Source organism: Mytilus galloprovincialis, chromosome 2 (genome assembly GCF_965363235.1).
Source record: "Mytilus galloprovincialis chromosome 2, xbMytGall1.hap1.1, whole genome shotgun sequence".
Lineage (NCBI taxonomy): Eukaryota > Metazoa > Mollusca > Bivalvia > Mytilida > Mytilidae > Mytilus > Mytilus galloprovincialis.
Window position 1 is genome coordinate 38,704,892 of NC_134839.1, and position 25,567 is coordinate 38,730,458.

At 33.8% G+C, this 25,567-nt stretch overlaps 1 protein-coding gene across 1 annotated transcript in view; it reads right to left on the bottom strand.

The window, feature by feature from the left end:
• Positions 1–25,567, bottom strand: part of LOC143062029 (uncharacterized) — a 126,463-nt gene that overhangs the window by 92,083 nt on the left and 8,813 nt on the right. The window contains exons 2-20 of the mRNA XM_076233881.1: positions 22,037–24,636; positions 21,476–21,598; positions 21,075–21,193; positions 20,751–20,855; positions 19,953–20,030; positions 19,808–19,856; positions 18,900–19,450; positions 15,773–18,476; positions 14,849–15,604; positions 14,120–14,241; positions 6,983–7,288; positions 5,556–5,763; positions 5,003–5,253; positions 4,661–4,874; positions 3,620–3,871; positions 3,109–3,240; positions 2,429–2,632; positions 1,896–2,153; positions 106–316 (exon numbers count right to left, since the gene is read on the bottom strand). Of these exons, the coding sequence (XP_076089996.1) occupies positions 106–316; positions 1,896–2,153; positions 2,429–2,632; positions 3,109–3,240; positions 3,620–3,871; positions 4,661–4,874; positions 5,003–5,253; positions 5,556–5,763; positions 6,983–7,288; positions 14,120–14,241; positions 14,849–15,604; positions 15,773–18,476; positions 18,900–19,450; positions 19,808–19,856; positions 19,953–20,030; positions 20,751–20,855; positions 21,075–21,193; positions 21,476–21,598; positions 22,037–24,636 (9,243 nt within the window). The remainder of the gene's footprint in view (positions 1–105; positions 317–1,895; positions 2,154–2,428; positions 2,633–3,108; positions 3,241–3,619; positions 3,872–4,660; positions 4,875–5,002; positions 5,254–5,555; positions 5,764–6,982; positions 7,289–14,119; positions 14,242–14,848; positions 15,605–15,772; positions 18,477–18,899; positions 19,451–19,807; positions 19,857–19,952; positions 20,031–20,750; positions 20,856–21,074; positions 21,194–21,475; positions 21,599–22,036; positions 24,637–25,567) is intronic.

Below are 25,567 nucleotides of genomic sequence, written 5' to 3' on the forward strand. Positions count from 1 at the left end.
ATGAATACCAAATAACTACATGCTATATCAAACGCAGAACATTCTCATTGTTTCACTCCTCAACCCTAGAATTTTTTTAAAACAAAATACCTATGCAAAAGTTACCTGATTTTTTCTGTATCTAGATTTGCAGGTGTCCATGTTAATGCCAAATTTCCTGTAGAATCATTAGATGCAAAAATGCCTCCACTTGGCTGATCTATTATACTGTATCTGAAACCTGGTTTATCATCCTGACCTTGGAAGTTGAAACTTATAGCTTGATTTACTACAACTTTGATAGAGGGTTCTCCCTCTATTTCTGGTGCCTCATTTTCTGGAAGATAATGAATTTATTGAATTAAGTAAGTTTCATCAAAAGAAAAAAAGATAACTTAAATCAAGAAAAACAGTCAATACATAACTATACAGAAAACAAAGATTGAGGAATACTAACCCCAATGTTTTCAAATGAGCTTGTTATTGAATTACAGACAGGACAAGACCCTTGTGAGTTGTCTAGGTTGTTAAATCAAAACTCATTATCGTTTCTAAAACTCATAATATATGATATGACACTGGACATTAAGCAACAATAATCAATCAATCATAAAACGACAGTTCCTAGATACAGTAGTAGTTAGCTGAATCTGTTATGTAAATGTTATCACCATGTGACCAAATTGTAGACATGCATCATCAACAAGAACTCAAAAAGTAGAGTATTTGATATTCAAGGATGTTTAGGACCAGTTACAGAAAAAACAGCAAGAAAAGGTTAAATGTAACTTGAAAGACTCAAATTGATCAAAACTCTGAAAATATCTTTCCACTTAAGGATATCATATTCTAATATTAGAAGACTTAAACTGTGCTAATTTGATTTATTCAAAAGTATCTGAATAACCAGATTCGGTCAATGTCAATAATTGTAGAAAGAGGGGATTTAATGTTTTTGAATATTAAACAAAATCATTTAACTCAATTCTCATGAAAAGGGTTCATATTGCTGTCCTTCAACTTAAAAAAAAAAAGACATTCAACAATTTTACATTAAAAGCTTACACCTTCAAAATTTGTAATACTGTCTTTAAAGTATAGAAATAACAAGAATGTGTCCAAAGTACACGGATGCCCCACTTGCACGATCCTTTTCCATGTTCCATGGACTGTAAAAATTGGGTAATAATCTAATTTGGCATTAAAATTAGAAAGATTATATTATAGGGAACATATGTAATAAGTTTCAAGTTGATTGGACTTCAATTTCATCAAAAACTACCTTGACCAAAAACTTTAACCTGAAACTCCCACTTTCATTTTCTATGTATAGTGAACCGTGAAATTGGGGTCAAAAGTCTAATTTGACTTTAAAATTAAAAAGATCATATCATAAGCAACAAGTGTACTAAGTTTCAAGTTGATTGGAATTCAGCTTCATCAAAAACTTCCTTGACCAAAAACTTTAACCTGAAACTCCCCCTTTCATTTTCTATGTTCAGTGGACCGTGAAATTGGGGTCAAAAGTCTAATTTGACTTTAAAATTAAAAAGATCATATCATAAGCAACAAGTGTACTAAGTTTCAAGTTGATTGGACTTGAGCTTCATCAAAAACTACCTTGACCAAAAACTTTACCTGAAACTTCCCCTTTTATTTTCTACGTTCAGTGGACCGTGAAATTGGGGTCAAAAGTCTAATTTGGCATTAAAATTAGAAAGATCATATCATACGCAACAGGTGTACTAAGTTTCAAGTTGATTGAACTTCAGCTTCATCAAAAACTACCTTGACCAAAAACTTTAACCTGAACGGACGGACGGACGCACAAACGGACGCACGGACGAACGGAGGAACAGACCAGAAAACATAATGCCCCTCTACTATCGTAGGTTGGGCATAAAAACAAAACTTACGTAGTTGTGCAGTTTCAGACTCAGCTTCCACATTTGTTGATTGAGTATCATCAGCAAATGACTGATCACCAGTTGCTAAGTAATCAAAGATACAAGCTTTGTATTGGTCAGTACTGCCACCACAGACGCTATAAGCTGACTGGAGGGTACTATTATCAAACTCATCAATAAACAATGGAACAAAATCTTGGTGACTGTAATCAACCCAGGATTTCCCATCAGTATAATCAAATATTGTAGTGTCTGCAGTTGTCTCCCCTATCACACAAATATTGTAATATTATAATTAAAACAGATCCCTAGAATTTGTGAAAGGGTGCTAAAAATTATGTAGTTGAGCCATTGAATTGTAAAGTATAATGCACTTAAAACTCTTATCATGTTAAAAGCAAAGAAATTTCAAAAACAAAGATTTTACAAAAGTCTCAAAAGATAACAAAAAAATTACTTACATTTTTAATTAAAGATTTTGTTTTTAGGTCATAATTTTTTTTTTAAACAAACATCACTAAACCTGAGATTTTATTACTTACACAGCTGACCAAAATTGTTATAGATTTTTCTTTCAGAATCAACATCACTAGGTGTAAGTACATTTCCATTTGGTAATATAAATTCATTGGTTTTGTCGCCATCAAAGTTTCCCATAAGACCTTGAACTTGGCCTTTAAAATCCTCAGGAACTGATGCTGACAAAGTCAACTGCCGAGTTTTTACCTGAAAGTTTAACTGAATCCCTGCAAATGTAAAGGATTATATATATAAGAATAAAGAAATATAAATCAATATTTAATGGTTTTTTTCACCATTTTATGTATGTTAAAATATTTGTCAAAAATGGTATTGACCGTAGACAATTTGGTAGATTCCACCTAGGTTTATCAACCATGTGTCAAAGATATTTACTTCTTTATTTCATTAAATTATTCTTTCCAAGAGATATATGTAAAATTACAGATATCCGAAGTAAACATATGTAACACTGTCTTACATTATCATTCATGCATTGTACAAGTACTCTTCCTTAACAAGAATGATACTTATTAGAAAATGATCTGAGCTGTAAAAACCAAATGTCTAAACTAAAAACTTAATCTAATGGGCCTTTTTCCACATGCAATATTGGTATGATACCTGAAAACGTCCATTGCTATGAAATTTAGATTAACAAGATATGTAAATATGTATAGATTAAAAATGTTGTTAGAATCACCTGACTCGGAGAAAGCAACAGCAAGTGAATGATTTTGACGTCTCAACACAATCCCAGTTAGAAAAACAGCAAAGTTATCTTCTGTATTAAACCGTGTTGTGTAGTCATTTCCGTTACCATAAACTACCATTGCTGTAATAAAGAAAATTTTCAAATATTATAAAAGACAGACCATAACAACATAAATCTGAATTATAGAACATTATAATATTTCATATACAATTAAATTTCTTAGAAGTCTCATGTTATTCCTTAATATTGATTAGCTAGGGCATTCTGGAAATATCTTATTTTTCCATATAGAATGCAACATCCATTTTACATAATTACTTCAAAATGATTAAAAAATGGTTTACTTTGACACATGTAAAACTGTGCTTCTTTCAAAATTTCAATCTAACTTTTAAGAGAAATTATGGTAACAATTTTAAAACAGTTCAGGTTACTAAAACAAAACAAAAACAATAATTTCATTTCGTTGCTTTAAACATAACCAGGGTTTATAACTTACTTTCCAAATCACTGGCTAGTTCTACTTGCATAGTTGCATTTCCATCTTCCTTTGAGGCAAAACCACTAAATATAGTTGCATTTATTTTCTTTAGGTCAGTTCCATTCTTTGAAGTAGCTAAGTCTGTTCTAGCTTGAACTTCAAAGGTTACATTTTCATTTGTAATTTTCATCATTGTGTATTCACCCCAGCCATTAAATGTATATTGAAATCCATCCAATGTGTCAACATGAGGATCCCCAAAGGTAAAGACTGAAAATATATACAAAATTTACCAATTGAAGTCATATGAAACGAGTTATTTTTAATCATAACGTGAAGGAAATTATAGAACCAATACATGCATGCATATATTCAACACTAAGTTCTCTATGCAAATTATTTTACATTATTTTAGACTCCATAATGTATAATAAGCATATCTTATTTCATACAGTGATTGCTGATCGACAACTTCAGCTACTTATTCTCAGCACAAAGTGTTTGATCATTGGGCTTGATAAACCATCGCTCATAATTTTTTCAAGTTTTAAATAGTGGTACTTATAAAATTGTATATGAGAAATCAATATGAAAAAGCAAACATTTAAAGAAGCAATTCTTTGAAGCAAAACAGAGTATACATTTGTAACTGTAAACCAACATATTTTTGCGGATAATTTAATTTGCGTTTTGTTCCTTCTAAGAGAAAAACAAAGGATACGGGATATCCATTCATGACACATAATCAGTACATGTACAGCAATAAACACACACAAAGCAAAAGAACAGTGCTTTTATTGCTGTTCTTCATCTCAAAGACACAAAGAGGCAATCAAAATGGCGCAAGAAAATCTCCTTAGATGCAAGTCCACTTTGTGGTGATTAAAGTTGTTGATTTCAAATTTTCTTGATTTAGTTGAATAGACATATCAACGTTAATATATACATGATGATTTATATTGGCATTGTTTTTCTTCTAAGGAAGGTCAAGAAAATAAGTTGGTTTATAATATGGTACACTCATCTAGACCTATAAATCAGCAGAATACATGTACTTACATATACCAAATGGTGACCGCCTGTAACAAAATCCCACTGGTCTTACTCTGTAGTATAGATGACAATTATTTGATTTTTCACAACAATTTTCTTTAGGGATGACATTATCTTGTTGGTATGTAACAATATCAGTAAAAGGATTCCCTGTAACCATAGTACCAGCATCTGGACTATTCCTAAGCAGGAACCCATAGAACTGGTGATAGCAACAAATCTAAAAAAAAGTTAAACAAAGTTTGTTCTTTATAAATTATCACTTTTGTTTGGTATGTCTGAGTGCTTATAAATGTTATATAATGGATTCACTTATGCACATTAAAGCAGATATAAGTGTGTACTTACACGACTGATACCAAATCTGTAGTTGGCAAAGCACACCGCATTATTTTGATATGAAAAGAAATAAAATCTTCCATCAAAAACCATCATTCTCTGATTGCAAGGACAAACATTAGCTAACCACCATCTCCTATTTCTCAAGCTCCATTGAACTGAATTAACATTCTTACGATACCATCTCACACACTGAGAAGCTGGATTCTGTGGTACTGGACCGTTTAAGTTAAGTGACATAAAATATACACCATTTGCACCTACAATAGAATTTTAAATACATGATTCAAGTAAACAATCAAAGAATCATTTTACAGTTGAAAAAAAGTTAATTGCCCTATACATTGTAGCTAATTAATGTACACAACACAATTTAAAAATAATTACTCTTTGGAACAGATGACTTTGTTCAGATAATCCAGAATTATCTTTAATAAAGGTATGCATAATTATTCAATATAAATTATTTGTGTCTTTTTAAATAGAAGTGTTGAATGTGACAGTTTTTCTGTTGTAATGGCATTACATTAATTAATATTTAAAAATGTCACTATATACCCACCATCAAATGTGTTTCCTCTAAATCTACTAATGCCAAAGGCACTTTCTGTGAAGGAGTATATACTTGATTTGTGTCCACCTAATCCAGAATATCCTATAGCACATTGTCTGCCACCAGGTGGAGACAAGATAGTGACATCCTTAAACAAGGAGTAAGCATAGGTCTTTTCACCATTTGTTGCCAAAATAAATTGAAATGTTACAGTTTTCTGAAAAGAGAAAAAGAGAATAATTTAATGTATGTGAAACTTCACTTAAACAAGTATTTCCCCTGACTGACAATAGTTGTTAGAAGCATTCTGAGGGTGTCCATGCACAAAAGTATCAATTATCACTTTAACTTGGCATAAGACAATTTCCATAATTTTCAACAGGACCTAGTACTTAATGTAATAATATGACTAAAAAATCTCTTTTCTTCTTAAATGGTTTAAAGCATATTGCTTTATGAAACATCATATTGACACCATGAGAAAAATCATGAGAGGGTTATCATGGTAATATAAGATTTGGAAGGGGGTCTCATTGGGGGGTCTTGATCCAGGATCCCGCTTACTGTTTGGTCAGATTCCCGTATCCCGCTTACACTATGTACGTCAGCATTTCTCATTTTTTTTGTTATTCACGTGTCCCGCTAGACTTCATTTCCCGTTTTCACAGCAAAATAATTTAACTTTCACGTGTCATGCTTACAAAAATCGACAATCCCGCGTCACGATAAGACCCAAATGCTAGCCCCTTGGAACAGCAATGCCTAACATGAACCTAAATAGTTGTTCCAGGCAAAGTCTATCATGTATATAAGGTAGGTTTATGTCTTCATTCAAATTAACCTTTTTCTATTTCTTTATTTTTCAGTGCTAATATTTTAGGGAATTTTAATGAACTTTCTGGTATCAAAATTAGGAACTGCAAAAGCAGATAAAGATTGCATTGGATTGTGAAAAGCAAGGAGCAATTAAATATCTTGAATACATACTAGAAAATTGAAGATGGGTAAACAAAATATAATACTTTTAATATCAGCATTATCAATTAATAATGTATAATGATATATGAACCAAAGAGATGTATATGATATTCATCCTTGGTTATTGGCCTTAATGAATATCATGTCTGTGTGGTTCATAAATCATTTTATCAATCTCCTTAAAAGTCAATTATATATAAAAGGCCAAAAAAAATATATGTGTGTAAATTTCCTATTACCATGATTACATCTTTGAAAAAAATAAGGTAGGTAGGTAGGGATTTATTTTTTTTATTTTACCTTTTTTTAACATTGAGTCTATGGGAGGGACATTCGGACTTTAACAGTGCTTATTAAAAAATGAAACTTTAGAGTAGGCTATTTTTCAGCTTGAAAAAAAGGGTAATAGGAAACATACATATTTTTTTATTTGGCCAAATCTTACTACATGTACTTACAAAATCACCATATAGCCTTGCATTTTCCCATGTAGCAATATACACACAAGATGCTGAAAAGTCACTTGTTCGAGCGTAATAATTGACATTAGAAGAAACTTTATTCAACACTGAATCAATCAGTGTTCTATCTCCATTTTCATCATCATCACTATAGAGATGATAAAACATCTTCTCCGTTGAACTAGATACAACCAAATCTGTCCATAATGCAGCTATTATATCTCTATCTGTAAACAAGTTCAATTCTCTTGGAACATAGGAAGTATATCTGCATCCCATGCATGCTAGACCATTTGAAGAAAACTGTGAATGAAAAGTAAAAGTTAAAATGAATATACAGATTGTGTTACGACATGAGAGCAATGCATGTAGGTATTCACAGTGATTCAGCATTCACCGTCAATAAACTTTCGAGTCCACAAGCCTGAAGCTAATTTTTTGGAAAATTTTAGTTAGATTCTGTTGGCTTATAGAAAGAGTAGGACATATTGTTAAGCATGAAGACAAAGGTATTAACTATATCATAGCTAAACTAATTCATTTCTTATTTCCCCATAGTATTTTAAAAAGATTTACACATAGTCCAGTCGATTTGTGCAGATTTTTGACAAAATTGCTCAGATTGTGGTTAAAGCATGAAATTTGGCATAGTAGTAGTATATGTCATGGACAACATTTTAAGCTATGAACCCAATCTGAAAGTCGAAATTGGCGGAAGTGGCGGTCATTTTAAAATGGCGACCGTTTGATCTCAATAGTTTAATAATAAAAAATATGAAAATGATATTAGAGAAGATATTGACATGAAATCTGGTTAATAGAATAACAGTGATGAATCTAATTGTCTTTTAGAACAAAAGTTTTTGAAATATTACCCATATTGAATGGCGGCCATTTTGAAAATCTTTTTTTTTTAAGCCAAAATATGTAGTCATTATTCGATATAATAAAAAACATGCATTGTGGAAGATATACAAATGTATTTGTTCGAGCTATATAAACAGGACAAAATGCGAGCCTATCCCCCTCCCCGAGTTATTCTTCTGTTTTGTAGCGGGTACAAAAGCATTAAAACGCGGACACGAAGAGGATCATAAAATGAAATATTACTCTGAAAGCAATATTCGTGCAACCGCTTGTTCAACATAGAATAACAGGAGAATTTTATTTTATACGTACAAATAAAAAAAAAAAATATTTGTATACCTGTCGTTTATAATAGTTGACTGATTACTGGATAACTCGTTTTGTTGATATTGTTCATTTGAAATAACTTTCAAAAACCTTGATTGCAGACATAATTTTTTTTTCATACAAGTAATGTTATAAAAACATAAACTGCTCAAACCACACTCTGTTTATCATATTCTATCGCATTGTCCTCCACATTAACATAGAGTAGTACAACTTAATACTGCCTTTACACATTTGCATTTCCTTATTAACCGCGTTCACTTTGAATTATAAGTTAAGCGCTTGCTGCAGGAAATTATTATATAGTCATATGGTATATTCATCACAGATGACAAGGACTGTCATCTGAGGACTTCATATATATTGATTTTTTGGTAGCCATTTTGAATGATGGCCATTTGAAAACATGAATTTCCAATATATCATTATTCGTTAATCTTATTAATTCACTGTTTGCATTCATACTTGTTTTACTAATTTATATTGGATATTCACAAAGAGGTCAGATAAGGCATGCACATGTTTACAAAAATTAAGATATCAGTATCAAAATTTCTGTTACTTACACGTTTGCCTAAGTAAATTTTAAAACAGAAATTACGTATATATTATATAATTTATGACCGAAAGTATTTCTTTGGAAAAGATCAAAATTGTAGATTTCGAAAACACTGGAACTAGATATCAGAAAAACATAATGGGCAATTAGACTGGATGGAATGTGTGAAACAGCAAGAGAGGACATGTAAGGGTTTGCAATGCCAAGCAGATACAAACAGAACAGTCATAGACATTTGAGCTGGCAATCACTCTTTTGATGCAAGCATACGAAGATGTTGGGTCTTGAATTGGTTTTCTTTTCGCTCAATTCAAAACAGTTGAATGAGGGCTATGGAACTGCAGAAGCACTCCAGAATCACAAGGCAAAATGTCACAAATCATGTCAAACACATTTTCAGACTTCAAAATATTTAATCAGCAAAAAGGAAAACATACTTCTGATGTTGAAGATAAGTTCCCAATTGAAAGGAAACAATAAGTAACCAGACACTATAAAGTGGAACTGGATTAAAAAGAACAATGACTGAAATGTTTTTTTCTGCGGTGATGTATCTGAAGTTCTCCATGATACATCGACATTTTTCAAATCGACAAAAATAGGGCATGACTGTGCATTTGTACTGCAAGACATATTCCCTTAGCCAAAGTAAGAGCTGGAGATGTCAAATCACTAGTATCATGCTTGATGATTGATGAAACGTGACAACATAGTAAATAGGCAGAATAAAAGACACAGAAAGAAATCCAGGAATCTTTTATCCTTGGAGTGCTTTCCTAAATAATAAAATACATTGATGTCACACGGTCTGGAAGAGGTGTTGTACCAATCTCCAAGCTTGCAGATCACGCTAAATTGTACAGTAAACGCCTGGAACATCTTGGGGTTATCATGGAAGGAAGAACTGATACAACGCAGTTAACAAAATTGGAATGTAACTGCCATAGGATATCTATAAGCATACAAGCAAGATAAATTAGTGCTCTTGATTTTTAACAAATGTAATCGTGAAGCTCTGAAACAGAATCATAATAAAAGGGTAAAAATGAAGGCATCACCATAGCCATAGCAGGCAAAATATATATGCTTCATACTAAGAATAACTTTACAGGGACACTCAATAACAGCTGTTGACACGAATAAGTTAGTAAGAATGATACAGGATGGCCAAACATATCCAGAAATATCGTTGAGAGGCAGACAAGACTTACCATTTCTCAGCTATAATAGTTCAATTGTGCAACTCGTCGTTGAAAGGATACAACTGCATCTTATCGGTCCTCAGATAGAGAGTGAGATGTCTCAAAGATTGTGGAACCGATTCATTTGGAAAGCCAACATTGAATGTCCCTGTAAAACTTTTTATAGTAACAAGCTTAACTCTTCAAACTATTCTAGTTACTTTGACTGTGAAGAGGCCTTCATAATCACGACCAAAAGACATGGCCTGTTTCAGAACTTCCCCAACATATTCGTTGAGAATCCGAAGAAAGACGCAACCTTTCATGTGTGCTTGCATATTATCTAAGGCAGCTAGTATTCAATTTTTCAGAAGTGTTGTATTAATCATTCCTTCAATGACAACTCATATTTACTAAGAACGTTTACTGTACAATTTGCCAATATCATCAATTTCAAATATTAAAACAGTATCTGTTCCAGAGTGTGAGCCGTCACTGTTTTTTATCAATTTGGCCAGCCCCATTCTATGGATAATAGATTTTTGACTTTTTTTCTGTTTCTCAAATTCTGTCTAATTGCCTTGTCGTGCAGTTTTAACAAACATTTAGCATGATATCTGCTCCTGAAATATTAATCTCCAGCACTGAGTCTGGCTAAAAGAACAATGGTTAGTAGTTTAAGTTACAGTCACATACTCTATTGTCGATCATAATTGTCGAGGCTTCATGATGATAGTCAGATACCTCATCACAATGAAAGAAAAAAAAACCTGCAATCATATTGTTCTTGTTAATTCATCACAACCGTGGCTGGTTATTTTACTGGTAATTTCAATCCTTGACTCATCTTAGACTTTTTTCGTTTTTCCTGACAAAATATATTTTGATCTTAAGATTTGCTTGGACAGGATAAGTACCTTTTGCCTTGTGATTCTCCCATTACATGACCTTCCTTAACTTGGAACAGTTGTATGCTTACAAAAATGACTGACTACCAGCTCAAATGTCTATGTCTGCTCTTTTTGTATTTTATTGGCATTGTAAATCCTCATGTGTCCTCTCTTGGCGTTAAGGAAATCTTTCAGTCTATTTATTATTTTATCAGCTCCAGTGAATTTAATACCTACGTATTATTCCTTTTCAACATACAGTGGTCATAACTTATATTATATATACGCATTTTTTGGTGGTAAAAAAGTAACTAAGCCCTACATGCTAAACTGTAATTAAAAGAATTTACGCGTATTTTTTAAATACATTTATTTGTTAACATATGCATGCCTTATTTGAGCACTTGGTGAATATATCCTATATGAATAGCAACAGTCATAAATAAATGATTAGCAAAACTAGTTGTAAATGCGTATAAAACTTAATATTAATTCAAAAAAACGATTAAGGATAGCGAATAATGATATATTCGAAATTTACGTTTTCAAAATGGCCACCATTCAAGATGGCCACCTAATACTTCAATAGTCCTCAGTTAATATTCTTTGTCATAAGATATATGAAAGTTTATCAAAATTGGTAAAGTAATATATTTTTCATATTTTTTCTAATAATTTTTATTAATTTTTTAGACATGATTTCAAAATGGCCACCCAGAGCCGCCATTTTGAATTTCTGAATTGGGTCCATGGCTATAAATGTTAGTTACGACCTCAACTAACCCTCTGCAAAATTTCATGCTTTTACCACAATCTGAGCAATTGTTTCACAAATCGACTGGACTAACATAAGCAAATTCATGATATATACATGTAATATCAAAGCCACCTGTACAGACTGGCACAGTATTTTTCTATCCTCTGAATACCCTGTACTGTATTTGTAAACTTAGTGACATTTATGGATGACAACTACACAACTACAAACAGCACTGTCAACAGCCAATGCCATATATGTGGCAGACTACCCTTTATACTGTTGATTCATTATAATTTATTGGATACCAATTTTCGTGGATTTTGTGGGTACAATGTTAACCACCAATTTAAATGTTCAACGAATTGCAAATTTGTTTTATGATTAAATGCAGACTATGAAGGCTGTCTCGTTGGCGATCATACCACATCTTCTGTTTATAGAGTTTGTACTTTGTTTTTTTTTCAAATGTACATTGTAAAGAAAAAATTATCTGAACATCAATCCTATTACAAGCTTATGCTAAAAGATAACCTACATTAGCACTAAGATAGTACTAAGATAGTGACAGACTGTCAAAACAATGAACCCTAATAGCGAACGACAGGGGCATTTTGATGTCTGGGGAGAGAAATCTACACATAATTGTGATATTTAAATTCGTCCAAAGGTTACTCTTCCCATATTGATTATTACCGTTTTTTTCTTATAAACTTGATTGAATTATTATTAGAACAGTACATTTTTGACTTATGCACATAAAAAGAATGCAAACAGTTTGTAGATTGTTTTGTAAAGGGAAACGAATAAAAATTTCCTTTGTTCTTGTGCTGGCCTCTTAAATTAAGCATTGACAAAAAAATATATGTAGGACAAAATTCGTATGTGCTAATAGCTGAGACATGATACAGGTCTCTGGTAATAGCAGGGACTTTTTATCTACCGAAAGTATAGGAAAGTATTTGATAATAGTGTTCTTAAAATTGAAAAAGGTCGACATACAGTAAATCTCCTTTATAAGAAAGAATTTGCCCCATTAGTGTATTTAATTAAGAAGTAGAAGATGAATTACATTTCACTTTAAACTGCACAAAGTTAAATACAAATAAAGAGCCAGTACTTTCTAAAATTAATGAAAGAGTTCTTTAAAATATGACTATTGAAACAAGATTTAGATATTTAATACGTGTGGTGTGACTCAGGGACTTTCTATACTAACGTTAGCATAGAAAGTCCCTGTGTGACTGATATAATTTAGAACTACTGTTAAATTCGTAAGTGACAGTGAGACCGATATAATTAAAATTACGGTTAAATTTGTAATTGACGTGTACAATTCTAGAATAAATGCTTTACTTATCATGGTTATTCAGTAATAAATAACTTTGTGTTTAAAAGTACAGATGCACAACCTCCTCAGAAGAGATTGGTTTATATTATTGTTACATTATTTTCTTTTTCAGGAAAAAAAAAATTTCATAAAATTATCATCTATTGAAAGGGGATATTAAAGGAACAAACAGACTGAGAGCAAAAACAAATAGATAGGTCAATGTGTTTGTTTTCGAGATATTAGTCATTAAATTTTGGTGGGAAAATGTTCTCTCTTGATTTTTCATACCTTTCTCGTTGACAACTTTAAGTCTTCAAAAACTATTAGAAAATAACAAAGATTTTATAAGACTTTTACAGGTGGCTTATAATTATATATGTGAAATATTTATGAAAAGAAAAATGGGGATTAATGAGCAACATTTTTTAAGGCATTTTTTTGATAAAACCAGAGGATTCCGAAAAACTGAAAGAAATCCAAAACATGACAAACGAACATCCTTAAATTGTACAATGTTTATTAATATCAAGGATAATTTGTATAATATAGTGACAGTCTATGTAAAAGTCCACAAGATTCCAATTCTTCTTACTATATAAAATCCTTGTAAATATGAACAGATAATTATATTATGTTTGTATGTTTTAGCGCTTCATACAAAATGTACTTCGGTCAACGCTTTTACACCCCAAGGAAGTTCCATAAAGAAGCATTCACTTCATAATTACAGTTGGCTTGTGGCAAATACATTTTGTAACTGCTCGAATACATGATTGTTTTTTGTAATTTTAATATGTATCAAATGCAACTCATTTTTTTTTGCCATTATGGAAACTGATCAAAACTACAATAGATGAGGTGTGGAAGGACCTTTTTCGTGACGTACGGATTAGGTCTTTAATTTTGCGGGTATTTAGGATTTACACTTATATTGTGTTTTTCTTAGAATTTAGGAATTTGTGATTAATTTTTCGAAAGATGGCTTTGTTTTTTCATGAATTCTAAATTCAGCGTTTAATTTTCTGGGAATTTCAGATGACATCCTTCTATCCTCTCCTAGGTTGAATAATCAACGGTCTCGCATAGCTAAGGTAAGCGAACCTTGAAACAACTAGTGAATAAAAAGGAACAAACACGGTTTAAAAATACATGAACAAAAAACAAATTTGAGTTTGATGAACTGCAAATGACATGAAATGTGTAGAAGAGTATAAACTTACAGTCAAGTAGCTATAACTGTCACCCAAGAAAGGAATTGATGTGAAACATCCTAAGTTATATGTTGACACATCATCTCCGTAAAGCCGTGAATCAGCAGTTGTTTCTCCGAATGCCATAAATTCTGGAATATATATATACATGTTTTATTAATATCACAGATCTATAATTGACAATATAAGAGTTCGGATGCATGTCTGGCGATAAGTATTAGCCTCTTTGAAGCCTTTTTGTTTTGCATATTTGTTGTTGTGTTGCCGTCTGTAATTGTTGCTTCTCACGTAAATTGTTTGATTCAGATGTAACCATAATGATAGATGCTAAAAGATTGCAGTTTATAACTTTTAAGATTTATTAATTGATGACTTTGGAAAAATTAACCCGTGGTGAAATTATAAGCCTTATATATCTTTAATTATTTTTTGGTCGTACACTAGATATGAAAATTGGCCAAAAATCTATTGTGTATGTTACTAATGACCAATCACAATGTTTTAAACATATGAAACTTTGAATTAAAGTAACCACCCCACCCCCTTCCCTCAATAAGTCAATGCGTAGTTAAGATGTATTTATGTTGAAAATCTTACAACAGATATGGTTATTTATAATCGAGTTTCTTATGTCGATAAAACCAAAGAAATGCAAACCTGTCACGGTTTATCTACCTTTTTCCTAACAAATTGGCACATGTTTATATGGCAAAATTTAGGGGGGGGGAAATATCATACCTGAAGCACGTGCAGCAGCAGCTGTTGTCTGTACTGTGGTTAATGTTTGTGTAGAAGTTGTTGTTGACATTGTTGTTGTTGTAACTGGCTGGGTTGTGATATCTGGCGATTTTGTGGTTTCTAAAGTCGTTGCAGCTGTTGTATATTCATATGTTGTTGTCTTTGTTGTAGTCGCCTCAGTTGTAGATTCTAACGTTGAAGCCTCAGTTGTAGTTTCTAAGGTAGTTCCTTCAGTTGTAGGTTCTACAGTAGTTCCTTCAGTTGTCGTTTCAAAGGTAGTTCCTTCAGTTGTAGTTTCTAAGGTAGTTCCTTCAGTTGTAGTTTCTAAGGTGGTTCCTTCAGTTGTAGTTTCTAAGGTGGTTCCTTCAGTTGTAGTTTCTAAAGTAGATCCCTCAGTTGTAGTTTCTAAGGTAGTTCCTTCAGTTGTAGTTTCTAAGGTAGTTCCTTCAGTTGTAGTTTCTAAGGTAGTTCCTTCAGTTGTAGTTTCTAAAGTAGTTCCTTCAGTTGTAGTTTCTAAGGTAGTTCCTTCAGTTGTAGTTTCTGAAGTAGTTCCTTCAGTTGTAGTTTCTAAAGTAGTTCTCTGAGTTGTAGTTTCTAAGGTAGTTCCCTCAGTTGTTGTTTCTAAGGTAGTTCCCTCAGTTGTAGTTTCTAAGGTGGTTCCTTCAGTTGTAGTTTCTAAGGTAATTCCTTCAGATGTCGTTTCTAAGGTAGTTCCATCAGTTGTAGTTACTAAGGTAGTTCCTTCAGTTGTAGTTTCTAATGTAGTTCCTTCAGTTGTAGTTTTAAAGGTAGTTCCTTCAGTTGTAGTTTCTAATGTAGTTCCTTCAGTTGTAGTATCTAAGGTAGTTCCTACAGGTGTAGTTTCTAAAGTAGTTCCTCCAGTTGTAGTTTCTAAGGTAGTTCCTTCAGTTGTAGTTTCTAAAGTAGTTCCTTCAGTTGTAGCTTCTAAGGTAGTTCCTTCAGTTGTAGTTTCTAAGGTAGTTCCTTTAGTTGTAGTTTCTAAGGTAGTTCCTTCAGTTGTAGTTTCTAAGGTAGTCCCTTCTGTTGTAGTTTCTAAGGTAGTTCCCTCAGTTGTTGTTTCCAAGGTAGTTCCTTCAGTTGTAGTTTCTAAGGTGGTTCCTTCAGTTGTAGTTTCTAAAGTAGATCCCTCAGTTGTAGTTTCTAAGGTAGTTCCTTCAGTTGTAGTTTCTAAGGTAGTTCCTTCAGTTGTAGTTTCTAAGGTAGTTCCTTCAGTTGTAGTTTCTAAAGTAGTTCCTTCAGTTGTAGTTTCTAAGGTAGTTCCTTCAGTTGTAGTTTCTGAAGTAGTTCCTTCAGTTGTAGTTTCTAAAGTAGTTCTCTGAGTTGTAGTTTCTAAGGTAGTTCCCTCAGTTGTTGTTTCTAAGGTAGTTCCCTCAGTTGTAGTTTCTAAGGTGGTTCCTTCAGTTGTAGTTTCTAAGGTAGTTCCTTCAGATGTCGTTTCTAAGGTAGTTCCATCAGTTGTAGTTACTAAGGTAGTTCCTTCAGTTGTAGTTTCTAATGTAGTTCCTTCAGTTGTAGTTTCAAAGGTAGTTCCTTCAGTTGTAGTTTCTAATGTAGTTCCTTCAGTTGTAGTATCTAAGGTAGTTCCTACAGGTGTAGTTTCTAAAGTGGTTCCTTCTGTTGTAGTTTCTAAGGTAGTTCCTTCAGTTGTAGTTTCTAAAGTAGTTCCTTCAGTTGTAGTTTCTAAGGTAGTTCCTTCAGTTGTAGTTTCTAAGGTAGTTCCTTCAGTTGTAGTTTCTAAGGTAGTTCCTTCAGTTGTAGTTTCTAAGGTAGTTCCTTCAGTTGTAGTTTCTAAGGTAGTTCCTTCAGTTGTAGTTTCTAAGGTAGTTCCTTCAGTTGTAGTTTCTAAAGTAGTTCCTTCAGTTGTAGTTTCTAAGGTAGTTCCTTCAGTTGTAGTTTCTGAAGTAGTTCCTTCAGTTGTAGTTTCTAAAGTAGTTCTCTGAGTTATAGTTTCTAAGGTAGTTCCCTCAGTTGTTGTTTCTAAGGTAGTTCCCTCAGTTGTAGTTTCTAAGGTGGTTCCTTCAGTTGTAGTTTCTAAGGTAGTTCCTTCAGATATCGTTTCTAAGGTAGTTCCATCAGTTGTAGTTACTAAGGTAGTTCCTTCAGTTGTAGTTTCTAATGTAGTTCCTTCAGTTGTAGTTTCTAAGGTAGTTCCTTTAGTTGTAGTTTCTAAGGTAGTTCTTTTAGTTGTCGTTTCTAAGGGAGTTCCCTCAGTTGTAGTTTCTAAGGTAGTTCCTTCAGTTGTAGTTTCTAAAGTTGTTCCTTCAGTTGTAGTTTCTAAGGTAGTTCCTTCAGTTGTAGTTTCTAAAGTGGTTCCTTCAGTTGTAGTGTCTAAGGTAGTTCCTTCAGTTGTAGTTTCTAAAGTAGTTCCTTCAGTTGTAGTTTCAAAGGTAGTTCCTTCAGTTGTACTTTCTAATGTAGTTCCTTCAGTTGTAGTATCTAAGGTAGTTCCTACAGGTGTAGTTTCTAAAGTAGTTCCTTCAGTTGTAGTTTCTAAGGTAGTTCCTTCAGTTGTAGTTTCTAAAGTAGTTCCTTCAGTTGTAGTTTCTAAGGTAGTTCCTTCAGTTGTAGTTTCTAAAGTAGTTCCTTCAGTTGTAGTTTCTAAGGTAGTTCCTACAGGTGTAGTTTCTAAGGTACTTCCTTCAGTTGTAGTTTCTAAAGTGGTTCCTTCAGTTGTAGTGTCTAAGGTAGTTCCTTTAGTTGTAGTTTCTAAAGTAGTTCCGTCAGTTGTAGTTACTAAAGTAGTTCCTTCAGTTGTAGTTTCTAAGGTAGTTCCTTCAGTTGTAGTATCTAATGTAGTTCCTTCTGTTGTAGTTTCTAAGGTAGTTCCTTCAGTTGTAGTTTCTAAAGTAGTTCCCTCAGTTGTAGTTTCTAAGGTAGTTCCTTCAGTTGTAGTTTCTAAGGTAGTTCCTTCAGTTGTAGTTTCTAAGGTAGTTCCTTCGGTTGTAGTTTCTAAAGTAGTTCCTTCAGTTGTAGTTTCTAAGGTAGTCCCTTCTGCTGTAGTTTCTAAGGCAGTTCCCTCAGTTGTTGTTTCTAAGGTAGTTCCTTCAGTTGTAGTTTCTAAAGTAGTTCCTTCAGTTGTTGTTTCTAAAGTAGTTCCTTCAGTTGTACTTTCTAATGTAGTTCCTTCAGTTGTAGTTTCCAAGGTAGTTCCTTCAGTTGTAGTATCTAAAGTTGATCCGTCAGTTGTAGTTTCTAAAGTAGTTCCTTCAGTTGTAGTTTCTAAGGTAGTCCCTTCTGTTGTAGTTTCTAAGGTAGTTCCCTCAGTTGTTGTTTCTAAGGTAGTTCCCTCAGTTGTAGTTTCTAATGTAGTTCCTTCAGTTGTAGTTTCTAAGGTAGTTCCTTCAGTTGTAGTTTCTAAGGTAGTTCCTTCAGTTGTAGTTTCTAAAGTAGTTCCTTCAGTTGTAGTTTCTAAAGTAGTTCCCTCACTTGTACTTTCTAAGGTAGTTCTCTCAGTTGTTGTTTCTAAGGTAGTTCCCTCAGTTGTAGTTTCTAAGGTGGTTCCTTCAGTTGTAGTTTCTAAGGTAGTTCCTTCAGTTGTAGTTTCTAAAGTAGTTCCATCAGTTGTAGCTACTAAGGTTGTTCCTTCAGTTGTAGTTTCTAAGGTAGTTCCTTCAGTTGTACTTTCTAATGTAGTTCCTTCAGTTGTAGTTTCCAAGGTAGTTCCTTCAGTTGTAGTATCTAAAGTTGATCCGTCAGTTGTAGTTTCTAAAGTAGTTCCTTCAGTTGTAGTTTCTAAGGTAGTCCCTTCTGTTGTAGTTTCTAAGGTAGTTCCCTCAGTTGTTGTTTCTAAGGTAGTTCCCTCAGTTGTAGTTTCTAAGGTAGTTCCTTCAGTTGTAGTTTCTAAAGTAGTTCCTTCAGTTGTAGTTTCTAAGGTAGTTCCTTCAGTTGTAGTTTCTAAGGTAGTTCCTTCAGTTGTAGTTTCTAAAGTAGTTCCTTCAGTTGTAGTTTCTAAAATAGTTCCCTCAGTTGTACTTTCTAAGGTAGTTCCCTCAGTTGTTGTTTCTAAGGTAGTTCCCTCAGTTGTAGTTACTAAGGTTGTTCCTTCAGTTGTAGTTTCTAAAATAGTTTCATCAGTTGTCGTTTCTAAGGGAGTTCCCTCAGTTGTAGTTTCTAAGGTAGTTCCTTCAGTTGTAGTTTCTAAAGTGGTTCCTTCAGTTGTAGTGTCTAAGGTAGTTCCTTCAGTTGTAGTTTCTAAAGTGGTTCCTTCAGTTGTAGTGTCTAAGGTAGTTCCTTCAGTTGTAGTTTCTAAAGTAGTTCCGTCAGTTGTAGTTACTAAAGTAGTTCCGTCAGTTGTAGTTTCTAAGGTAGTTCCTTCAGTTGTAGTATCTAATGTAGTTCCTTCTGTTGTAGTTTCTAAGGTAGTTCCTTTAGTTGTAGTTTCTAAAGTAGTTCCCTCAGTTGTAGTTTCTAAGGTAGTTCCTTCAGTTGTAGTTTCTAAGGTAGTTCCTTCAGTTGTAGTTTCTAAGGTAGTTCCTTCGGTTGTAGTTTCTAAAGTAGTTCCTTCAGTTGTAGTTTCTAAGGTAGTCCCTTCTGCTGTAGTTTCTATGGCAGTTCCCTCAGTTGTTGTTTCTAAGGTAGTTCCTTCAGTTGTAGTTTCTAAAGTAGTTCCTTCAGTTGTTGTTTCTAAAGTAGTTCCTTCAGTTGTACTTTCTAATGTAGTTCCTTCAGTTGTAGTTTCCAAGGTGGTTCCTTCAGTTGTAGTATCTAAAGTTGATCCGTCAGTTGTAGTTTCTAAAGTAGTTCCTTCAGTTGTAGTTTCTAAGGTAGTCCCTTCTGTTGTAGTTTCTAAGGTAGTTCCCTCAGTTGTTGTTTCTAAGGTAGTTCCTTCAGTTGTAGTTTCTAATGTAGTTCCTTCAGTTGTAGTTTCTAAGGTAGTTCCTTCAGTTGTAGTTTCTAAGGTAGTTCCTTCAGTTGTAGTTTCTAAAGTAGTTCCCTCACTTGTACTTTCTAAGGTAGTTCTCTCAGTTGTTGTTTCTAAGGTAGTTCCCTCAGTTGTAGTTTCTAAGGTGGTTCCTTCAGTTGTAGTTTCTAAGGTAGTTCCTATAGTTGTAGTTTCTAAAGTAGTTCCATCAGTTGTAGCTACTAAGGTTGTTCCTTCAGTTGTAGTTTCTAAGGTAGTTCCTTCAGTTGTACTTTCTAATGTAGTTCCTTCAGTTGTAGTTTCCAAGGTAGTTCCTTCAGTTGTAGTATCTAAAGTTGATCCGTCAGTTGTAGTTTCTAAAGTAGTTCCTTCAGTTGTAGTTTCTAAGGTAGTCCCTTCTGTTGTAGTTTCTAAGGTAGTTCCCTCAGTTGTTGTTTCTAAGGTAGTTCCCTCAGTTGTAGTTTCTAAGGTAGTTCCTTCAGTTGTAGTTTCTAAAGTATTTCCTTCAGTTGTAGTTTCTAAGGTAGTCCCTTCAGTTGTAGTTTCTAAAATAGTTCTTTCAGTTGTAGTTTCTAAAATAGTTCCCTCAGTTGTACTTTCTAAGGTAGTTCCCTCAGTTGTTGTTTCTAAGGTAGTTCCCTCAGTTGTATTTTCTAAGGTGGTTCCTTCAGTTGTAGTTTCTAAGGTAGTTCCTTCAGTTGTAGTTTCTAAAGTAGTTCCATCAGTTGTAGTTACTAAGGTTGTTCGTTCAGTTGTAGTTTCTAAAGTAGTTTCATCAGTTGTCGTTTCTAAGGGGGTTCCCTCAGTTGTAGTTTCTAAGGTAGTTCCTTCAGTTGTAGTTTCTAAAGTAGTTCCTTCAGTTGTAGTTTCTAAAGTAGTTCCTTCAGTTGTAGCTTCTAAGATAGTTCCTTCAGTTGTAGTTTCTAAAGTGGTTCCTTCAGTTGTAGTGTCTAAGGTAGTTCCTTCAGTTGTAGTTTCTAAAGTAGTTCCTTCAGTTGTAGTTTCTAAAGTGGTTCCTACAGGTGTAGTTTCTAAAGTAGTTCCTTCAGTTGTAGTTTCTAAGGTAGTTCTTTCAGTTGTAGTATCTAAGATAGTTCCTTCTGTTGTAGTTTCTAATGTAGTTCCCTCAGTTGTAGTTTCTAAGGTAGTTCCTTCAGTTGTAGTTTCTAAAGTAGTTCCTTCAGTTGTAGTTTCTAAAGTAGTTCCTTCAGTTGTAGCTTCTAAGATAGTTCCTTCAGTTGTAGTTTCTAAAGTGGTTCCTTCAGTTGTAGTGTCTAAGGTAGTTCCTTCAGTTGTAGTTTCTAAAGTAGTTCCTTCAGTTGTAGTTTCTAAAGTGGTTCCTACAGGTGTAGTTTCTAAAGTAGTTCCTTCAGTTGTAGTTTCTAAGGTAGTTCTTTCAGTTGTAGTATCTAAGATAGTTCCTTCTGTTGTAGTTTCTAAAGTAGTTCCTTCAGTTGTAGTTTCTAAAGTAGTTCCCTCAGTTGTAGTTTCTAAGGTAGTTCCTTCAGTTGTAGTTTCTAAAGTAGTTCCTTCAGTTGTAGTTTCTAAAGTAGTTCCCTCAGTTGTAGTTTCTAAGGTAGTTCTTTCAGTTGTAGTTTCTAAGGTAGTTCCTTCAGTTGTAGTTTCTAAAGAAGTTCCTTCAGTTGTAGTTTCTAAGGTAGTCCCTTCTGTTCTAGTTTCTAAGGTAGTTCCCTCAGTTGTAATTTCTAAGGTAGTTCCTTCAGTTGTAGTTTCTAAAGTAGTACCTTCAGTTGTTGTTTCTAAAGTAGTTCCGTCGGTTGCACTTTCTAATGTAGTCACTTCAGTTGTAGTTTCCAAGGTAGTTCCTTCAGTTGTGGTTTCTAAAGTACTTCCTTCAGTTGTAGTTTCTAAAGAAGTCCCTTCAGTTGTAGTTTCTAAGGTGGGTCCTTCAGTTGTAGCTTCTAAGGTAGTTCCTTCAGTTGTAGTTTCTAAGGTAGTTCCCTCAGTTGTAGTTTCTAAAGTAGTTCCTTTAGTTGTAGTTTCTAAAGTAGTTCCCTCAGTTGTAGTTTCTAAGGTAGTTCCCTCAGTTGTTGTTTCTAAGGTAGTTTCCTCAGTTGTAGTTTCTAAAGTGGTTCCTTCAGTTGTAGTTTCTAAGGTAGTTCCTTCAGTTGTAGTTTCTGACGTAGTTCCTTTAGTTGTAGTTTCCAACGTAGTTCCTTCAGTTGTAGTTTCTAAGGTAGTTCCATCAGTTTTAGTTTCTAAAGTAGTTTTTTCAGTTGTAGTTTCTAAGGAAGTTCCCTCAGTTGTAGTTTCTAAAGTGGTTCCTTCAGTTGTAGTTTCTAAAGTGGTTCCTTCAGTTGTTGTTTCTAAGGTAGTTCTTTCAGTTGTAGTTTCTAAAGTAGTTTCTTCAGTTGTTGTTTCTAAAGTAGGTCCTTCAGTTGTAGTATCTAAGGTAGTTCCTTCTGTTGTAGTTTCTAAGGTAGATCCTTTAGTTGTAGTTTCTAAAGTAGTTCCCTCACTTGTAGTTTCTAAGGTAGTTCCTTCAGTTGTAGTTTCTAAGGTAGTGCCGTCAGTTGTAGTTTCTAAGGTAGTTCCTTCATTTGTAGTTTCTAAAGTAGTTCCTTCAGTTGTAGTTTCTAAGGTAGTCCCTTCTGTTGTAGTTTCTAAGGTAGTTCCCTCAGTTATTGTTTCTAAGGTAGTTCCTTCAGTTATAGTTTCTAATGTAGTTCCTTCAGTTGTAGTTTCCAAGGTTGTTCCTTCAGTTGTAGTATCTAAAGTAGTTCCTTCAGTTGTTGTTTTTAAGGTAGTTCCTTCAGTTGTAGTATCTAACGTAGTTCCTTCAGTCGTACTTTCTAATGTAGTTCCTTCAGTTGACGTGTCTAAGGTAGTTCCTTCAGTTGTTGTTTCTAAGGTAGTTCCATCAGTTGTAGTTTCTATGGTAGTTCCCTCAGTTGTAGTTTCTAAAGTAGTTCCCTCAGTTGTTGTTAGTAAGGTAGTTCCTTCAGTCGTACTTTCTAATGTAGTTCCTTCAGTTGTAGTGTCTGAGGTAGTTCCTTCAGTTGTTGTTTCTAAGGTAGTTCCCTCAGTTGTAGTTTCTAAGGTGGTTCCCTGAGTTGTAGTTTCTAAGGTAGTTCCCTCAGTTGTAGTTTCTAAGGTGGTTCCCTCAGTTGTAGTGTCTAAGGTAGTTCCTTCAGTTGTAGTTTCTGAAGTAGTTCCTTTAGTTGTAGTTTCTAAGGTAGTTCCTTCAGTTGTAGTTTCTAAGGTAGTTCCTTCAGTGGTAGTTTTTAAAGTGGTTCCTTCCGTTGTAGTTTCTAAGGTAGTTCCTTCAGTTTTAGTTTCTGAGGTTGTTCCTTCAGTTGTCGTAACAAAAGTAGTTCTTTCTGTTGTCGTTTCTAAAGTAGTTCCCTCAGTTGTAGTTTCTAAGGTGGATCCTTCAGTTGTAGTTTCTGACGTAGTTCCTTCAGTTGTAGTTTCCAACGTAGTTCCTTCAGTTGTAGTTTCTAAAGTAGTTCCCTCAGTTGAAGTTACTAAGGTAGTTCCTTCAGTTATAGTTTCTGAGGTAGTTCCTTCAGTTGTAGTTACAAATGTAGTTCCTTCAGTTGTAGTTTCTAAGGTAGTTCCTTCAGTTGTAATTTTTAAGGTAGTTCCTTCAGTTGTAGTTTCTAAAGTATTTCCTTCAGTTGTAGTTTCTAAGGTAGTTCCTTCAGTTGTAGTTTCTAAGGTAGTTCCTTCAGTTGTAGTATCTAAGGTAGTTTGTTCTGTTGTAGTTTCTAAGGTAGTTCCTTCAGTTGTAGTTTCTAAAGTAGTTCCGTCAGTGGAATTTTCTGAGGTAGTTCCATCTGTTGTAGTTTCTAAAGTATTTCCTTCAGTTGTAGTTTCTAAGGTAGTTCCTTCAGTTGTTGTTTCCATGGTAGTTTCCTCAGTTGTATCTACTAAGGTAGTTACTTCAGTTGTAGTTTCTGAAGTAGTTGCCTCAGTTGCGGTGTCTAATGTTGTTGCTGCTGTGGTCGTTTTTAAACTTGATGCATCAGTTGTGGTCTCTATAGATGTTGCATCTGTGGTAGTTGTTGTTTCTGTTGTAACATCAGTTGTAGAATTTGCAGTATTTGTAGCTGTTTCTGTTGTAACATCAGTTGTAGAATCTGCAGTAATTGTAGCTGTTTCTGTTGAAACATCAGTTGTAAAATCTGCAGTATTTGTAGCTGTTTCTGTTGTAACATCAGTTGTATAATCTGCAATATTTGTAGCAGTTTCTGTTGTAACATCAGTAGTATAATCTGTAGTAATTGTAACTGTTTCTGTTGTAACATCAGTTGTTGTTTCTGCAGTATTTGTAGCTGTTTCTGTTATAACACCAGTTGTAGAATCTGCAATATTTGTAGCTGTTTCTGTTGTAACATCAGTTGTAGAATCTGCAGTAGATGTAGCTGTTTCTGTTGCAACATCAGTTGTAGAATCTGCAGTTATTGTAGCTGCTTCTGTTGTAACATAAGTTGTCGTATCTGCAGTATTTGTAACTGTTTCTGTAGTGACATCAGTTGTCGTATCTGCAGTATTTGTAGCTGTTTCTGTTGTAACATCAGTTATAGAATCTGCAGTATTTGTAGCTGTTTCTGTTGTAACAACAGTTGTTGTGTCAGCAGTATCTACAGTTGTTTTGCTCGTTGCATTATTTGACGTTTCTGTTGTGCCAGCTGTTTCTGTCGTCAGTTCCGTTGTAGTTTCTGCTATATTTAAAGCCGTTGTAGCAGTAGAGTCGGTCAATGTAGCAGTAGAGTCTGTCGATGTAGCCGTAGAGTCTGTCGTTGTAGCAGTAGAGTCTGTCGTTGTAGCAGAAGAATCTGTGGTGTTCGACAAAGCAATAGATCCCATGAAAAGCAGTGCAATTAAAATTCTAACTGCCATTGAATTTTTTATCCGTCGTCCTATTATTAACATTTTGGCACTGAAAAAAATAAAAAGAAATCTTAAATATGATGGGTTTTAATCTATTGTGTTTATTTAATTGGTAATGTATCGTGTTACGTGTTTTATTTTTAATCATACAATCGAAGTAGCGAAAAAACCTTCAAAAGACACGATAACCAACAACACTTCAAATGTTCATATTGTTAACTATGTGTTATAAATCCATGTAATAGTAGTTGCATCTAATCATTTATTTTCCCATTATAGTTTATATGACAAAAGTCTATAAAACAAGTAGTTTGAAAAATACTTGTGTTTGTTTCCATCGTAGATTGTTGTTTTGTTTTATGTTGTTGGTTTTTGTACATTTTGGGGAGTGGTACTTTTTTTAAAACAAAAATTAATCAATGAACCAGACTATAAATTATACTAATCCCAATGTGAAAACAAATATTTAAGCAATTCAAATAGAAAGATGATTTGAAAACTTTAAAAAAACAGAACGACGAACGAAAAGATATCGATGAAGCCTTCAATTGTTAACCACAGAGACGATATCTTTCGGTCTAAAATCCGGGGTTTTTTTGTGTCAAAACTTTCAAAAAACACTTATTGTTAGTATGACATCGGGGAAAAGACGACTACGAGTGTCACAGACTACATAGAGTAATTGAATATCAATATTCAAGGTCCTTTTAAAAGATCTAACGTATACTAAGCATGTATGTAATTTCGCTGAGTGACATTCTATATCTCATCCATATGGATTGACATCAGATTATTTTAAAAGACAAACGTAGGGGAAAAGAATGGATGAGATATGGGTATATCATTGCGTGTAGTTTTATTTTTGGAGAAAGTATGAGTACCCACAAAGAACATCGTACCTTTGGCAGGAAACTAGCAATCCAAGTCAATCAAGATTGAAGTCGACCTCTATTGACGCGAGCATGCAGGATTCGACTCAC